This window comes from Bacillus rossius, chromosome 3 (genome assembly GCF_032445375.1).
Source record: "Bacillus rossius redtenbacheri isolate Brsri chromosome 3, Brsri_v3, whole genome shotgun sequence".
In the NCBI taxonomy this organism is placed as follows: Eukaryota; Metazoa; Arthropoda; class Insecta; order Phasmatodea; family Bacillidae; genus Bacillus; species Bacillus rossius.
The window spans coordinates 9,357,421-9,376,898 of NC_086332.1; the positions used below are offsets into that span (position 1 = coordinate 9,357,421).

Sequence of the window (19,478 nt, forward strand, 5' to 3'; positions counted from 1 at the left end):
GCCTTAGCAAACTCCTCTTTGGACAGCTTTTGAAACGATTGTGATTACACTCATTAAAGAAGGAAACTGCTATATTTTGTAGGAACATACTGTTAATAAAGACAGTGGTTAAACTTGCCTTTTGAGAGAATATATTTCAAGGGACCCCAAAATAAACTTGTTACATTTTAAATTTTTTTATAAACTATTTTAAGAAATTTTTTAAGAAATATTTTATGATGACTTCTTTCCTTGTTATTAACAAATTGTTGTTAACTTTTTTTAGGAATGTTATTGGTGAATCCAAATTTATTCATGCAAAATATTTTATACATCCTGGTGCCAAGAAAATTCAGTATTGGTTATCAATTATAAAAATATATGAGAAAATTGTTGAATATTTTTTTTATATATTTCTTATTTTTATAATGGTATTGGGGAAGTTTATTGGTAATAATAGAGTTGTGAATGAAAATACCAGTACACAGTTGATAAGCATTGAGTAAGAACAGTTGTACGTTTATGGTAGCAAAATAAATTGCCAGTGAAAATTATTTTGCAATTTTTTGAATTCTAGTGTTGGCCCAATTCAACAGCATGGTGATTGATAAACCTTTATTGGTTTGATTTTCAAGCCGACCACTGGCATAGTTATTTGGCTAAGTAATAGTTTGAAATTAATGTAAAATATTTTAAAAATCACTTGCGTGATGTTTGGATTGTGTGCTCGGCTTCTAAAAGAGAGGAGAACACCTTAGAGACTCACTGTTTGCATCTCAAGTCAAGCAGCAGATATTACTGTTGCAACTTCCTTGGACCTTGTGTGCTAGTTTTTTAATTTTTGAGGGCAGTTTTCTGTTTCCCAATATTTCAGCCTTACATTATTAACAGTGTTGCAGTTTTTTTTAAGTATAAATTAACAGGCTTTCAAAACTTAATTTAGGAATAGTTTATTCAGTGCAAAGTACAATATTGAAAAAATAATTTATAACTTTCACTCAAAGCTACAGTTGATGAAGTACAAAATACATTACAAATTTCCATAACAACCATTAGTTATAGATAGTATAAAGTAGTGCTAAGTCTTTTGTTACAGTCTTTTTTTTGCAAAATAAAATATACAAATTATTATTTTAAAATACTTTGTTACATTTAAATAAATTGTGATTATTTTTGTAATTCACATTTCTTTAAAGTAGCCTCCATGCCCATACTTAGAATATAACTATACAATTTTTTTTTTTCTTTCAAAATGTTGATATATTCTGCTACTTTATTACTGACAAATTACTGAAATTTGTTATATGACATGGAAATTTTTTTGTTTTATTTTTAAGCTGAGCATGTTGTTATATATGCAACTGGAATGAAAATTAGATGCAGGATTCAACTCTACAGACACTTTAAACCAAATACTACATTAATCATTTTTTTGAATTCATAAAGTATAAATAATGTTAAACAATTGCTATGGATTACACATACCTAGGCAATATATATTACAAATTTTTTCTCTTCATTGGCAATATGTTGTTTGATGGAATAGTTATATCCTAGGTCAGAGCTGTAGGAATCTGTTTTGTATAAATTTTTCCAGATGGGCAACATTAGAATGTGAAAAATGCTGGCACATGGCAGAAGCTATAATGTATCACGTGATATTTGCAAGGAAAAGCATTTTCCAAAACACGGGTCTCGTGTATTTGCAGCATTGATTGAATTACATATATTTAGTGGTGGGTAACCTGACATTTTTCTTTCTAGTCCCACAACCTCCATGGTTACGGATTTACCGTAATTATTATTATTATTATTATTTTTTGTTATTTGCTGAAAACCTCTGTCAGCATCTGATTTGTGCTCATGGCAAGCTTCAGCATTTGGGCCAATATTAACGCCTCAAGCCCACCAACAGGCTTCGGGAAATAAATGTGCAATTGCATTGTGGTCCCAGAGGTGTGCTGAGCATTAGTAACCGAGTTGACATGGAGGTAATTGGTCACCGAGAAAATAGTCTAACAAAGTTTTTTTTGTGTAACTTATATAAATTAATCCTGCAGTATTGTACTTGTAAATAAAAAGTATTTTAATATTATAACATATAGTAAGGTTAAAATTATTATGAGGCATGGATAAATTAATTGAGCTATATTTTATTTAAATGAATACATTGTGTGTACATTGCTGTAGGGAAGAAATTTATCTTCATAACTACAAAAAATTTCTGTCTGAATATTATGTGATCTTTTTCCCTCATTGCAAACTTAGCCTAAATTTCTAAATTGGTTGCCTTATATTGTCAGTCCTACTAAAAAAAAAAACATAACTAGCCCTAACCGTGAATTACAAGGATAGAATATAAACATCAAAATCATTAGTGGTATGGGCGGTGCTTCCTGAGATGATAGTACATAACTTTTACGAGTAGCAAACAAGCTTGCCGTAACTTAGGCACTTGACTAGTAAAATGGTACACTGGTGTGAACATTTAAGAACTTCAATTCTAAGTACATAGAGAGAAATGGTATAATAATTGGGTTTTGAAATGTTTAAAGCATAGTTTTTGTAAACAAATGTAAAGGTTACATTGATCCATTTTTTTACATAGTCTGTCACGTGAAATCTACTCTTGGAAAATCATTCTCAGGGTGCATTCAAACTTTCACTCTGGTTATTAAATTAGTGGGTTTCTAAAAAAAATAAATGCTTTAGGGCCGTGTTAATAGTCATTATGTATGCAGATTTACACTTGAGATAGTATAATTTGACTCAAGTCTTGAATAAATATTGTAGTCATAAATAAGACAAGCGTACGTCAATGGTTAGATTTAGATACATACTTGGTTAAAAATAGCCGCAAGCTTTCCTTTGCACATATTAGGTCTGAGATATATTATATTCTGTTTTATTCATTATTTCTCTGTTTGTTTTATTATTCTGATTGCTCTTAGAAATATCCTTTGTAATCATGACTTCAGTATGTATTCGTGCAATCATTGAAATGAAAATAATTAGTGCTGTTTATAGTTCAGATGAATGTGTCCACCAACACTGCACTTAATTTTTAACATTTACAATATAGTGACATGCTGTTTATTCATTTAAAAAAAAATCTTGCATGAGAAAAAGTTGTAACAATTTGTGTTATCTGTTGTTGAATTTGATAATTTTTGTAAATAGTTCCACACATTTTCATGTGTGAATTTTTTTTATGAATTATTTGCTGAGAGCATTTTCTGTTAACAACTTATTACTTTGTATTTCAATTTTATACTGATATATTATTCTTTTACTTACATTTTTGATGAAATAAAGCAGTGTATAAAAATCACAGAGTAATTGTTAAAATTCAAACATGAAATCTCACTCAATTTTTGTGAAAACAAGTATGTACTACATAAATTTTTGTGTTTGTTCTCAATTAACTTGCTGACTATAAGTATTTGAAACAAACTTATTTAAAGTTTCTGACTCAGTGATAACTAGCGACAACAAATGTTCATAAGCAGTGAATGTTCCTTTGCACAAGTAAGGCTTAAGAAAAGGTACTGAATTGTAAAATAAAAAATTAAAATAAAAAAACACTGCTGAAATGTAGATCTGCAAGTCTCACAAAATACATCAAAATGTGCATATAATATTGCCTATGTTCTCAAGACTATTTTTAAGTGCTGTTCTCAGCTATAGCAAGACTATTAATTCGGCTCCTAGTTACCTTTGTATTATGTGACACACTGTAAGTTAAATCTATAAATATAAGTGTAGTGTGCATCGATACGATGCATTCTTGTCTGTTACTCATACTAAGTTGAATGAGCAATGCATTACTTGCATTTTAAATTTAAATATTCACACAAATTGTTGAGTGAGGCACGTAGTATAGGTCACCATCTACTCGCTAACAGTATTCACACTATCGTAGAACATATTACACAACCATAGGTATATAATAACTACGCATATATCGCCGTACATCACTTGATAAACATTTTATGTACTCAACACATTTGCAGAGGTTTTTTTTTCCTGACTAGCCCTTGTCTTTGCACTAGAACTACTTACTTTTTTTTTTCGGTTCCAAGGTCATGACTAGAAAGAAAGCAAAACTTGTCTCGCTTGCATCATCCACAGAATGCGAGCCGTCAGGGCCACCACCATCTTCTAGTTTTTCCTTGCATTTGTTTGCCCCGGAATGTCCCGTGCTCCTGAAACTTATTCTTCCGACTTGCAGCGCTCGGCGGCACATGAATCTTCAGAACTGGCAGTTCGTTTAGTCTTTGTCTGGATTCGTACACTTTCACCGTCTGCAGCCGACATCTTGAACTCGAGAGGAATGAAAAATTTGAGGTTCGAAAATTCAGAACCGCAGATATCGTTGATGTTATTTATCATGTGTTTGAGATGGGGGGGAAATAACAAGATATTTTTAGTGTGGTGCAAAGAGTGGTACAAACTTGTCTCGCTCCCAACGCGACGTGCAACTCAGCGGCAAGAGGGTGGGCCAGACACAGGAGGCTACGGCCGGGCTCCGGGGACTCATCTGACAGGGTTGTAGGGTGGCGGGGGCGTGCTGGGGACGGCGGGCGGGGGGCGTGCTGGGGACGGCGGGTGGGGGCGACGCCCCGCGGCTGTCGGCCAGCAGCTGGCCGGGGCTCAGCTTGATGGCCTCCTCATAGCAGGGGGGGGTGTCCGCCACGCTGTCGTAGTCCGGCGGCTTGGGCTGAGCCGCGCCATCCGCGCTCGGGCATGGGACTTCGATCACGTGGATGTGGTCCGTCGCCAGCGCGGACTGCAAGCACGGACAAGACACAACCGCTTTCAGCTTACAAGCATCCGCATCGTCCAATTGAAAACACAGCCAGGCTTGCAAACCAATTTAACTGAACATATTACTAGAGACCGGAAAAATTCGCGGGTTCAATGACCTGCAGGACAAACTCCATAGTTCTACGTACACTCCGTCAAATGTCACCCACTCGTTGGCTGCTGTCTTGTGAGACGTCCCAACGTAGCAGCCTGTGATTCGATAAAGCTATGGTTGGGTGTTTCTCATCGGCCCGGAGTCATCCAGGTGAGTTGTGAGCCAATAGCAGAGGCAGCACTGAGGTATAACTATTTGTATTTTAGCCTGTCGCGAAATGAATTCGCGAATTTTTCCGGTCTCTAAATATTATGATAAGTAGTTTAATTTTTAGAGGATTGCAATAACCCCATTTTCACTAGGAAAAGCTACACATACCAATAGGTATCTGATGGAACTTGCTCAACTAAGCCATTTTCAAGAAAATTGCATGTTTAATTTGAAAAGTATGTTGCTTAATTTTGTACGCTAACGCATTTTAAGGTCCAAATTATTTTAGGGTATTTAACCATTTATTCATCCATTTATTCATGTCCATTAATCATTTGAAGGCATGATTAATTTGTTAGTTAATTACAGATGAAATACTGATATATTTTTTTTATTTTGTGTGTGAACAAATGTCTGACTTGCACTGCGTGTTGCAATGTGGTTAGGGATGGCAAAAATTGTTTCACATATATGTATCAGTCTTTTGAAACATTATTTGAATGATAATGATGCTAATAAAAAATTTGTTAGAAAATATTGATGAGTTTAATATATGTATCAGTTTATGGATGTACAGAAACTTCAACATTTATTATTAAATTATTACTTAAGTACTTTCATGTAATATTGATACCTGATCTTTATATGTCTAAGGTTTTGCAATGAAAATCTAAAACAAGTTTGGCTCTTAGGAGTATACTGTAAGGGGTGTTGTAACTATGTGGTGTTGTATAAAAATTCCAAATTGTGGAAAAATTATATATATTTTATTTGAATTAAATTTCGTTAAGACAAAATATCTATATTAAAAATGTATCAATATTCAAAAGTGAGGGTAAGAAAAGGGGGGTGAGTAAGTTGATTTTCATTGTAATAAATTATATCTCCAAGCAAATTAAGCAGGAGGTAACAAACTGAGCAACATTAACGTACATATTTTTCGACATTCGGCCGAAAACAGGGGTGAAAAAAAAGGTGTGGTCAGTTTTTTTGTTTTATTTTAAACATCGGGCACGAGCGTTTTTACTTGGTTAACGGACATTGCCATTGTGCGCACCTGGTGGGCGGCGTAGTGCAGCGAGGCGGGGCGCTGCAGCCAGCAGCACATGGCCATGCAGATGAGCATCGCCCCCGCCACGATGCAGGCCACGCCCACGTAGCGCACCGGCTCCACGTAGTTCTCCGCCAGCCCCAGCCAGTTGATGAGGGCGCCCACGCACAGCAGGATCATGCCGTAGCGGTAGGGCCGCTGGGAGCGCCGCGCCACCTCCGCCGAGGGGCCCGCCATCCGGCCCTCCCGGGGCCTGCGGCACACGACCACACGCTCGCTCATCATCCCCGCCAGGGGAATCATCCATCCCCCCTATTGAAGCGGGGGTCCAGGGGGTCCTCCCCCGGGAAAATTTATATTTCAAGGTGGAAAACAGTGCTATTAAAGCAGTTTTATCATCTAAAAATTGATTTCACAGCACTTTCTTTGCCCCCACTTTCAAGGTTTCAGAAGGAGGGGGGGGGGGGCAAAATACCTTTGCCCCCCCCTCCCCCGGTGTTGCGCCCCTGATCCCCACCAGCAAAAGGGAAAGAATTCTAAAGCAAACTTAGTTTTCAAAGTCTCAAACATTTTGAGGCAATTGACCCCCACCATGCCGAGGAGGTCCTATGTTCCCCAAAGGCCCAGGAAGCACTCCAAAACTAACGTACTTTAATTATCCCGACTTTCAAACCATCAGGGGTAAATGACCTTTCCCCTGATGATGGGGAGGGGGGAGGTTGAGGACCCTGAATGGCTTGGAAACACTCCAAATCGAACAAGAATCAATTTTTGAAATTTTTTAAATTTTGTGGCTTTGACACTCCCAGAGGAGAGCAGTCGACTTGGGGCAAATTTGCCACCATGCCCCGGCCTCATGGATAGATGAAAAGCATGGTTATTGCCCATAGCATGTTATTTTGCCCATAGATTGAAAGTAGTGTTTTTTTGCCCCTGTGACCCTCCCCCTTCTCTTTTTAGGTCATAGTCATGAAATTATATTGTCATCCGGATTACATATATGTACTTGCAAAGTTTCAAATCGATAAGACAGTTAGAATTAGATTAAAATCAACTTACAAGAATTGATTACATAGTTTCAAGTGAAGCTAATAAAAGCGTGTTAAAAATATATAAAACATCAAAGTAAGGGCAGGTATTATAGAAATTTTTTTTTAAAAGAATAATCATAGAGGGAAATAGAAGAAAAAAATTGCACCTTCACTCTTACATGCTGGAAGTGAAATTATTCTTTTAAATATCAAAATGGTTAAGTTTTCTTAATATGAATAAGTTTTATGCTATTACGAAAAGGAAACAGCAATACAGTGATATTTAGGATGAAATGGTGTTATTTCGTCGGATTACCCCTTGAGAAATGGAGATGAAAATGTGAGGCATTACTTTATAAAGAAATATGAATTAAATTATTGAAATTAAGAAACAAATTTTTAGTAGAAAAAATTAAAATTTGTGCAAATATATTCAGTGCAATCCTTGGCTCTTCAATCTTGTAAATGGGTGTTGACACCCTCTTTCTGCCTGTTATTTAGAGGAAACAAAACATGCAATAAATTTAAACATACAAAACAGTTACCTTGTTGGAACTTTCTCAGTAAGCAATTTTCAAAAAATAATTGCACGTTTAATTTGAAAGGTCAGTTGCTTAGTTTTGTATGCTAACACATTTTAAGCTCCAAATTTTCTAAGTTTATTTATCCATAAAGTATCTGAAGATATAATTAATGTTTTATGATGCAATTTTGCAAATCTGGCTATGCTGGTTGAAATATAAAGTGTTATATCTCTGGAGACTGGATTCTTTAATAAACAAATTGCATGCTGCCTTGAGTGGGAGGATTGCTTGTTACGGCACGATGAGAGCGTATTTTGCCACTGCATGCAGCTGCATTGACCAGGTATCAGCCTCCCTTACAAGTGCCAGAGAGACAACACAACTATTTCACTTATATTTTATTTAACCTTAGAAGTACATATGTGTTGTGCAAGTGCATGATGTGAAAGAGGTAGAGAAACCCTCATTCCACTCTCACATTGTGGCTAGGATAAGTGTTTCCCCCTTAGTCTCGCCCGAGCAAACATAAATTACAATGGCCCAAATTTTTCTTTTCAAAAGTTACCTCGGATGTGCAAAATTGAAATTATGTTCAGCAGAAATCCCACAAACTTTTGCAGGATTTTTCTTTTTATCAGAAATGTTTGCCTACCCCGGAAAATTTTTATGCATTCTTAAGTGCAGATCGTCACATTTAATAGATGAGCAGCTAAGCCGATTTACAAACATTATCTACATTACTAATCAGTACCTAAAATTGCAGATGTTAATTAACTAGAATCTAGACCAATCAAAATTCCAGTCCAAGATAAATTTTAAAAAATATAATAATGATATGAATCGATTGGATGTTCAGGAACACCTCAACATGCACAACACAGTACGTGCATATGATAAAAACCTTATGAAATGCAGAGTGGTGTACCTATACAGTCTGAACATACTGCAGCCGGCGACGCAACTGCGGAACAACTGGCCGGGAGCGCGGGCAGGAGTGTCGGGACTTGAGGAGGTGTTAACTGGTGTTTGCTCCACAAGTCACGCTCTCCCCCCTCCGTCGCGAGAAGCTTCACCACCACAATGCAATCTTCCAGAAGAATTACCGGGTCTCTCGCTCGAGTCGTATCAGTGGAAAGTACATGGCAAACTGGTAGTTTCGTTATCTCGACAGGGAATTAAATAGCACATGATCATGTTCACCACTTCAAAGCCAAAGTACAATGTACAGTTACTATTCTTGTAGCTTAGTTTTCCTGTTCCTTGTTTTGCACCTCATTTAGGATATTTTTTTTGTGAAAATGGAATGGAAGTCGATGAACGAAAATGTGACACAAAAATGGTGGACCCATGTAACCCGTGTACAATCACTTCCGTAAACATTAGGGGACATACCAAACGTATTGGTGAGCCAAATGAAACTTTATGATAGTGAAACTGCTGTGGAATATATTTGGTAAACTCCAATATCCATAGAAAAGTAATCTTAAGTTTTAAAATACCTAAGAAATCTGGCATTACAATGATTATAAAACATATTCTCCTTGCAAAATGCTAACAGGCTAAGTAGCATAGCAGTAGAGCAAGTGCTTGGTAACCTTGAATGCTGGAGTGCCCATGTAACCACACAGAATTGTAAAGTGCGATCATGTTGAATAAAAAACTTTGAATTTGATAAACTCAAAGGATATGGTTCAAAACTTGCACTGGAAAATATTTTATTACTTTTTTAATTACATAATAATATAATATTATGTAATATGTGGAATCAGCTCAATAATGTTATGATTTGTTTGTCGGAAATATTTCTAGACTTATTTCAGTTGTTTAAGCAAAAACAAATCTACATACACATACTTATTGATATAATATGTGTTTATGTGTTATAAAATATAGTCATATTTGCTAGCGCCTTTACAAAATGCTGGCAGACCATGACCATTGGCTGATGTGCAAAAATATTACCACATGGTAACAGTGGTGGAAACTGATTTTAAAAAAAGTTAAAACTGTAATTTTTACTCAGCAGGAAGGGCTTCAGCCTCTAAAAAAAAACACACTCTTGAATTCATTACTGTATGGTAGTTTTCCAATGGCAACTTACACACAAGATACTGAATTATCAGCCCCATGGAAACTTTCCTTGAAGTGATAACTGCTGTGTGAAAACTATTTTACGTAACCTCTGTCAATGCTGAGAGCAATGCTGAAAATAAGCATGGTGTCAAGCGATGGAGATTTCAAGAGCTAGTGACGTTAGTTTGGAAATTGACACCTTATTCAAAGAATTGAAGCTTTCCGCGCAAGAAACGCAAACCTGCCACCAACAATACATCTGCTTAGGTGTGATTTGCGTGTGTGAGCCTAGAACCACATTTACATATTTAAGGGGAGAGATCACGGCCAGACTTTACTTTTTGACTTTGCTGGTGGTCTCGCACTCAGATTTGGTTTTTTTCTCCTTGTCATTACTATAATGTGAGGAGTTATACTGTAAGTTTATTCCAGTGTCTCATGCATTTGTTATTAGTTACAAAGTTTGTGAAGTTTCACTAAATATGATCTAGTAGTGGTAAAATGTCACACAAATGTTAGTTTGAGACTTAACACAGCAACAAATACAAGAGTGTTATTGCAGTAAATTATCATGAATATCCCTCGATTATTAAAGTAATGACAAGTTAATGAACTAACCAACTCATCATGTGAGGGAGTCTTAAATATTTACAATTTAGTAGGGTTAACATATAGTCTCGATCTTTCCAGCGATATTTAGTATACTCTCGACATTTTTTTATTAGGCTGCTACGGCTTACAAGCTGAAATGTATTGATTAAATATGACTGGTATTTTATTGTTAAAAAAATTGTTTAGTATTAAGGTTAAAAATTTTAAGCTCCTATAGTTAGTTCTTAAAATACAACTGTAAATAAATGTGTTACAGTAATATATATATATATATATATATATATATATATTCTATGATTTAATATGATATAGATGTAATAAAAAAACAAAGATATTAATATGTATAAGCACTACATATGCATGCACCACAATTATTTTTGAATAAACATCAGGGGTCACAATATTTAACAGAAAAAGGTACATTAAAATTAAAAAAGTTAAGTTAGGGAAAAATTGTAGTGCAAAATATTCCCCTTAAGGACTTCGCCTACCCGGGCACACATACAGTGAGCAGAGCTTCAGGAAAAACAACGCAATTTCAAAACTACTCAAGATATCCCGAGTGGGGCCTGCTTACGAAAAGCATTTGAGGTCGCTGAGGGCCGAAAAGTACTTTTTATTTCGGGTGAAGTTTTTAAACTTTAATTTTAGAAGAGTTAAAATTGCTGAAACGCATGTTTTCAGAGTAATTTTTAGGCGTAAAACAACCAGTACAGATTCTTGAAAGCACTTAAGGAACTTGCATTATTACACCTTTTTCTTCATTTCTCGACCATGTAATCGGTCACCGCTCGAATTTCACAGTTATCCTGTGACGACGAGTAAGTCCAGAGCCTTGCGCTTAGAGGCGACACCGCGCTAGAAGCACCAGCGAGCGTCGCGCTTATCATCCCGCCTCACTAACACACATACACCCCTGACGAGGCGGTACCCTTAATTGACTCTATCTGAAGTTTAAACACACTCATTGGGCATATTGGAAAGTGTTCACGTATGTAATTGGGATTGATAATTAAAACATCCGCGCGAGTGTGGTGGCTAGAGGAGAATTGGGGGGGAGGGGGCGCCTAGCAACAGCGCAGCGGCGGAAGTCGAGACCAGTGCGGCCGACGCGAGGTTTTATCGCGGGCGGTAATCAAATTACCGGAGGATAGTTAACAACGGCGCGGTACGTGCGGACGTGTCGACGCGTGCAGTGACCGCTCGGGCGTCAAGGACGTGTTAGTTTTAATACGAGGATTGTGATTGGCTGATCGGCCCGGGGACGCATCACAACTCCGAAATACCACAACGCCGAACGTACAATAACGCCGCATGCCAAATTGACTACAATGCCGCCGAATTACCACAACGCCGAAGAAATACATTAACCCCGAAAAATGTCATTGCAGGACTGCCACAAAGGTTAGGTTATGTAAGGTTAGCACACAAATCCATTCAGTTGTTTTTCATTTTGGTCCTGTGCCCTGCCCCCCCCCCCCCCTCCTCGCAGCAACATTTTTCGGCGTTACTGTATTTCGGCGTTGTGGTACACAGCAGTTTTCTAGCTGTCGGCGTTGCGGTCAATTTGGCATTCGGAGTTATGGTATTCGGCGTTATTGTACGTTCGGCGTTGTGGTAACGAGTTAACGACCCACCCCAGACATCGTCGTGGGGGAAGATCATTTCCTGGTGGTTCGCCACCTCGGTCTTCGAGTGGGAAGAAATGACTGAGGCTCGGGTGCTAGGACGACACGGTTGAGTTTAACCTGATAATAGAGGGGGGGGGGGGAAACAACTAATTTATTGCTAAAATAATTCATAGGAGACTTTTCGAGCTATGCACATTACGTGCAGCTCACCATTGCAGTTATGACCTCGGTGACGTTTACTGTCTTTAGATTTTTGAAGTGAAACGTCTTTGCCGAGGGGTATACAGTTTTCGAGCGTAACGAAACTTCTGATCGCATGAGGGGAATAGTTAGGTACGTGGTGGGGGAACCGGTAGAGGAGGAGAGTGTGTCAGCAGCGACGTCACTCCAACGCATGCACCAGCGGTGGAAGGGTAAGGCAGCAAGCGTAAGCATGCTATATGCTGGTTGCAACGGTCGGAAGAGGAGACGGCAGGGGAGAGGTAGAAATTGCGCAACAGTGATGCTTGTATTTTTGTCTACGCCTCAGTTTTTTATTTTGGATCATAACCACATCCTTACTATTCACAATGCTTATCTCTCGTTCAATTTAAAAAAAAAAAACAGTAAATTATCTCTATCTATACCTAATAAGCAAGAAGTTTCAATTCTGTCGCGTGTGGACTCCACGAACACATTTTGTTTTTTTATATTCTGGGTTTTCAAAAGTTGTACATTGAAAATAGTTTTTCTTGACGGCCCTGTGTCGCATAATATGCAGTTCTGAACCAGGGAATTTTCTACAAATGATATGTCCGCGACCCACCCGAGAATCGAATCCGACTGGCTCACCAGCTATAAATCTAACTTTTTTTCTATTATTTTTTTATTTGTTGACTTATTTTCGACGGTTTAATGAAGTTTTTGACTTTCCTTTGACTATTGGCGTGTTTTTGACTTAATTAGACATTTAAAAAAAATCACGTATTCATCTCGGGACTCCAACCGAGAATCCTTCGCTACTAAATCCTGTGTGCAGCCATCTGTGCTACAGGAGACGCTCCAATGTAGTAGCAGATTGAACAAGGAAAGGTCGAACTGTGCAATATCTACGTTGCGAGTTATTACTTTCATTCCTCTGCTAGGTTTTTCCCCCGACATCATGGCTGTTGCGTCAGTCAAGGTTGTCGGGTTCGAATCTGAGAGTAGCCAGCCTAATTCGCTGCAACGGTTTCCAATAAAAATTAGGTTATTGCGATGGACATGCTTTAAGTAATGACGATATGTGGACATGATGATTGCAACTTTCCACGCCGAGATAACACGCAAAACAATCATGGCTGAAGGATAAAGGCCGCTAATATGGCGTAGTCATTTTTAGGCACACCACTGACGTGCCACAAATCAGTAGCCGTGTTCTCGCTCTGGTTGGTCATAGCTACTAACGAGGAAATGAACAGAGTATATTAGGTTCTCGGCCACGTTTATAATCTTCGCAAGATCGCAAAGATGCAACATGCAACAAACGGAAAGAAAACTTACGGCGGGTATTTGATCAAACACTAACATCAGGCGAACAGCGATCAGTGGAGTCGAGGTGCGGTGGAAAACAAATGCCACAGTGACGCCAAACAACCACGAATAAATAAAAAGGGTTTGATCTTTAAGAAGGTATACAACGGTAAAAAAAAAAAAAATATATATTTAACAAAAGAGTTGGGTAACATTTACAACAATTATGTTGTAAGGATTACAAATTGTGTCTATTAAGGCATTAATGAATTCTTTTTAGAATGCGAGCTCAATTTGGTCACCCCACCATTCCACGTTGGTCAGATATCAAATATTTTTTGGAAAGTTTTCAAAAACTTTGGACGGATCTGATATTGCACCTGCTGAGAGATATATTAATTACAAAAATAATATGCAAAATGTCCAACTCAAAGTCAAGCCGAAAACAGGCGATAGGCCAATTAATCAAGGTTCTGAATCCAAAATTCAAAAAGTGTCGTTTTTAAGTTTGTTATATAAAAAAATCACTTATTTGCCTATTTTAAAATGTTAATTCCTCACTCAGCATTAAGTCATTAGATACTGTGACAAATTGTTTGCTACGCAATCTTAAACAACCCTACTATTATTAACTATCTATATATATATATAATTATATATAAATAATGCTACACTTTGCACGACTTCGGCGGCTAGTTTTAATTGGGTAACTTTATTTATTCACACTGTAAAACGAATACTTTGCTAACTTAGCAAGTTTTTGGCTTTAATTAGCCATCTTTTCAAATAACTCGCTGAGTTAGCCAAGTATTTTTTTTTTCCTACAGAATGACTAGCCAAATTTACCAGATTAAAGATTTTTGCCGCATAAATTTTCCCTAAAAGTAAGAAAAATGGTCTATCGGATGACAGAAAAGCGTACGACGATTCTGATGATTTTTTACCGTGTACGTATGATAAAAATTACAGTTATTGTGGCGAGCATAACATTATTTCATAACAGATGTATTGTCACGAGTGCGAAATACGCAGTTCCGGAAGGATAACACAATTAATCAAATGCAGTTTCATTTAATTGCTAATATTTACACTATTAATTAAATTATAACAATTTAAATGTTTGTCAACAAATTAGTCACACCATCCAGGGGCGCAAAACTAAATTTCCAAGGGGGGGGGGGGGCAATATACATTTTTATAAAGAATCATCGATCCCCCTATTGAAGTGGGGGGGGGGGGGTCCTCCCCCGGGAAAATTTGTATTTCAAGGTGGAAAATGGTGCTATTTAAGCAGTTTTATTATCTAAAAATTGATTACACAGCGCTTTCTTTGCCCCCGTTTGCCCCCACTTCAAGGTTTCAGGGGGGGGGGCAAAATACCCTTGCCCCCCCCCCAAATCCACTGGAGCACGGCTCGGCAGTGACGCTCTCTCTATTTACCTCTTTATCTCTCTCTCTCTACTGCTCGTCTCTCGCCACGCACTTCTGTCCGAACACACTGCCTCGCACTATTCACCCGTCCGCCGCGCACACAACGCCGTCCCGGATGCTTAAGTTCCCGATGCACCGCGATCGCATACGGAACGCATCTCTCGTCGACCGCTATCGCTCACCAATGGGGTCACACTCACCCTCTTCACTTCACTGCTCCTACCAGTCTCGCAATCGCTCGCCTCCCTTAAGAGGGTGAGTTTTTTTTTAAGTGGATGACCTGCCACCGCGTGCTTGTCTTGTTTGTAGTCTCTCAGTCGCCGTAAGGGTTGCTCGTGCAAACTGCCATTTATAACTCCGGCCTGGGTTTGAGGAGGGGGGGGAGGGAGGGGGAGAAACAGACCGGCCAGTGAAAACAAACGCCCTCTCTTCTGGGACGGAGGAAGAGACTCCTGTTCCCCGCCATCCAGCGGGCAGCCTTCTTTTCACAGACGAGAGAGCCAAACGCCCGATCGTGCATCTTCGGTTTTTTTTTTGTTCATTGTAAATAAATATGACGGTGTTGATAAAAGTATACTAATGGTCAATTAGGTTAGGTTAGCTACATTATTTAACACTTAAAAACATTGTGGACGGTTGAGTTGGTTAGGATAACTACATTTAAAGATACGGGGGGAAAAAAACATGAACTTCGGGGAACGTCGGGTTTTGGCTCTCTCGTCTGTGAAAAGAAGGCCGCCCGCCGTCCAGAGTCCACGAGGTATCCGCGCCTTCCACCGGTGGCCACCCCGTGAGGCGCATCCAACCAAGGTAGAGATTTCTGTGCAATTCAACCTCTTCGACGGGGAATGACGGTCGGTGGTCAAAAGTTAGCGAGTATTTTAGTACTTGCCACAAGTTTTTTGAACATCTAACCTCTCGGTAACGAGCAAAAATCATGTGTTCTCATGTTGAGAATGCACTTAAAATACGAAACTCGGACACCAAATTTAAGGTAGGATTATTTTAAAAAAGAAGAAGGAGTGGGTGCTTGCGTACACACGTTAGAAGTATTATACTTCTATGGCATTACTAAAATATCAACCTGAAACATTTTAAAATACATATAACACTAAGTGTTTGTATGTTTACTTGCTTTTGCTTAAACGACTGAAATCATTCTGTAAATATTCCCTAAAAAAAACCAGCGTAATTGAGCTGATCCAACATTTAAGATTTAATAGTGAAAATTTAATCACAAAATTATTTTATTTTTGACGTGACGTCTAATAAATCGATGAACGCCGGCTTCACGCACGAAAAAGTGTCCCGTTGCGCATATTGTCCCGTTTCATTGTGTCCCGTTAAGCTCATTTTATATTGCTCTTTGCTAACCTGAACCTCCTAGCATTGCGACCGAGTCCGTGACGTAATTCTGTTTTCATGCATTTCAATGTAACATTTTCATTGCTCTTTGCTAACCCGTTCCTCCTAGCATTGCTGCAGAGTCCGTGGCGCAAATATATTATTTTTGACAGCATCTTGGTGTTGGGTAAGCCATTTTCCTTCACATCATCCTTGAAACACTCCCATTCGTTTCCTACTTTTCCTATCATCGTCCTATCCTTAACAGAATAACACAGATTGGAAGAAGTTAAATAGCAAACATGTATAAAAGTTATAGTTAAAATAATCTCTTCGTTAAAATAATAAACATTTTTGAATTAATGAGTGCAAATAAAAGTAAATTTATAAACTAAATTGTAGATTTCATTTCACTCCTTTGTATCCATACAAATAGTGATAATTCAATAAAAATGATTCAATTTTATTCATAAAAGTATGCAATGTTTTGTTATGGCGTTGTCACATTAAACTATCGTCCGTAAACCGACTTTACAGACAACCAATTTTTTTATTGCGCCGAATGTATGTAGTCTAATAACAATTTGTAATGTCTCTAAAGCATGATAAACGCTGCGCTATCTCTGCACTTTAATTTTAACTAAGGACTATCCAAATTGTGATGCCAAGATTCTAACGTACTATTTGAGTTGTCATATATTTTTATGACAGTAAAATATAACATATAATATCAAAGGATAGTTGTACTATTATAAGGTTTTATTTTTTAATACCTAAGCGCGGTGTAAATTCTGCGTTCTTAACGAAAGCAATATATACGGTAGAATCACGCGTGTCCGCCATCTTTTCTAGATTTCTGTGCCATTCGCCACAGATGGCAGTACCGTGGTTACACATTTCCGCTACATGAGAGGATTGAGACACAGACTACTGGCCCTTTACCATTAAATAACATTAAATAACATAAATAAACTATCAACTATAGCTATATTGATTCAATTCAACTAACCTGCAAAAATTAAAAACAACATATGCAAAATATCGTAGGAAACCACACCCTTAGGCCTTTTAGATTTTTATTGTGGTTTTCGCCATTGCTTATTTTTTAAGAGCTAGGTATTTCTATTTTTTTTTAATTTTATGTCTCTCTTTCATTTTTTGTTATAGGCCTACCACAAATATTCACCCAGTGTAATAACACGTGTTCAAAAAGTCGCGCAAGTAATGATTATAAGACTTACGTGTGTTTGGGCACCCACACTATTACGCTAAGTGAATATGTGATGTAAATATTTTTTGACAAAACGAAAAAAAAAATGCAAGGTTGGTATGGAGTAAAATTTTTTTAGAATAAAACGTTAACTAAAAGTATGGAAAAAAAAGAAGAAGAAGATCTACACGGCGTGTGAGACGGATCCTCCCTGCCAGGGGCGTCCATCATCTCGTTCAGAGCGCATCAACAGGGAGGGGGGGGGGCAAGGGTATTCCCCCCCCCCTCTGAAACCTTGAAGTGGGGGTAAACGGAGGCAAAGAAAGTGCTGTGTAATCAATTTTTAGATAATAAAACTGCTTAAATAGCACCATTTTCCACCTTGAAATACAAATTTTCCCGGGGGGGAACCCCCGGATCCCCCCGCTTCAATAGGGGGGGATCGATGATTCTTTATAAAAAGGTATATTGCCCCGATTTGGAAATTTAGTTGTTGCGCCCCTGATCTCGTTCCCATGCCAATATACATTGAATTTGGTAGTGTCTTGACAGGTGTTCCCGGGGTCATAAACCCAGGAAAATTTTTGAAAATTAGTTATTAAAAATCGTGTTTTAATGCACATATGACACTAAAATACTACGCTCAATATGGCACTTTAATATAATAAAAAAATTGGTTGTCTGTAAAGTCGGTTTACGGACTATAGTTTAACGTGACGTCATAACAAAACACTGATGAAATTATTGCATACTTTATGAATAAAATTGAATCATTTTTATTTTAATAATAAAAGAATAAATACTTGAAAATATACTAGTAATCAGATTTTTAAAAAGCAAGAATAATTAACCTTTATTGCCGAAATTATTGTTGTAATAAGCAATGAAAACCACATTAACTTTTCACTTCATTTTATAAACAGTCGAGTGGAAGAGAGATAAATGCGGCGCAAGCGTACAATGAGCGTAACGGGACACATTGTAACGGAACAATGTGCGTAACGGGACACTTTTTCGTGCGTGCAGCCGTCGTTCATCGATTTATTAGACGTTGTCACGTCAAAAAAAGCCAGTCATGAGGACTGTAACAGAAGTGAAAACTTAAAACTTCGTTTTTAAATGTGTAATATGACAATTTCTACGTCAAATGTACGTAAGAAAATGATTTTGGTACTATATCAGTACAATGTCAGCATGATATTTATCCTTACATCATTTTTTAGTCACAACAGATGTCAGTGATATGTAACAATTACGTAAAAATTCATTACCTAGCTATGAATTACCAGTAATGTCAGAGCTATGTCATGTATTCACGTGGTCAAATTAACTTCACTTACTGCTACTACAACATGTTGGTGATGCGAACTCGCAAGATTTTACCCATCCAAAAAGAGTCCAACACGCACATGATACAGTCGAGTATATACAATGTATTAGTGTATATATGCGTATACATGTACACAGGCTGCTGCGATTCGCCAGTCTAGCGCAACACGCCACTAGCATGTCGGTGACGCGAACCCATAAGTTTTGCCCCTACCAAAAATCGCTCAACGCGGCCAAAGAAGTTTTCACTTCAAAAACATTAATTTAGTTTTTTTATTTTTTCTTATTCCTACCCAAATAAAAACCTGTTTAGGAAAACTATTGTGTTTGTTTCGTCTTTTCGTTTTGTCGTGTTTTGTCTCGTTTCAACTGTTGTGCTGAATTTTTTTTTTGGTTCAATATATATTTGTGCTGTCATCATTTGAGCGGGGGGGGGGGGGGGGGGGTTAGTTCTCTTCTGTTTTGGAAAACTATTGTGTCTGTTTCGTCTCTTCGTTTTGTCGTGTTTTTTTTTTTCTCGTTTCAACTGTTGTGCTGAATTTTTTTTGGGTTCAATATTTTTGTGCTGTCATCATTTGTGGGAGTTTTTTCGTTCACTTAGTTAATTTTTCTTTGTTTTTCTTTGTTTGTTGACCATATTCCTGTTATGGAATATCATGTGGTGTTTATATCCTGTTGACAACAGCAATTTTTTGCTTAAT

The 19,478-nt window shown here is 37.7% G+C and overlaps 1 protein-coding gene across 7 annotated transcripts in view; it reads right to left on the bottom strand.

Moving 5' to 3' along the window:
- Positions 1–918: 918 nt before the first annotated feature.
- LOC134530187 (uncharacterized) overlaps positions 919–19,478 on the bottom strand; it is a 154,924-nt gene continuing 136,364 nt past the window's right edge. For 4 of the 7 annotated variants that reach the window (XM_063364843.1, XM_063364839.1, XM_063364842.1 and 1 more), the window contains exons 2-3: positions 6,108–6,354; positions 919–4,768 (exon numbers count right to left, since the gene is read on the bottom strand). In XM_063364843.1, coding sequence (XP_063220913.1) covers positions 4,406–4,768; positions 6,108–6,338 — 594 coding nt within the window. In that variant the 5' untranslated portion in view covers positions 6,339–6,354 and the 3' untranslated portion in view covers positions 919–4,405. The other 3 variants (XM_063364837.1, XM_063364840.1, XM_063364836.1) reach the window with 3 other exon arrangements.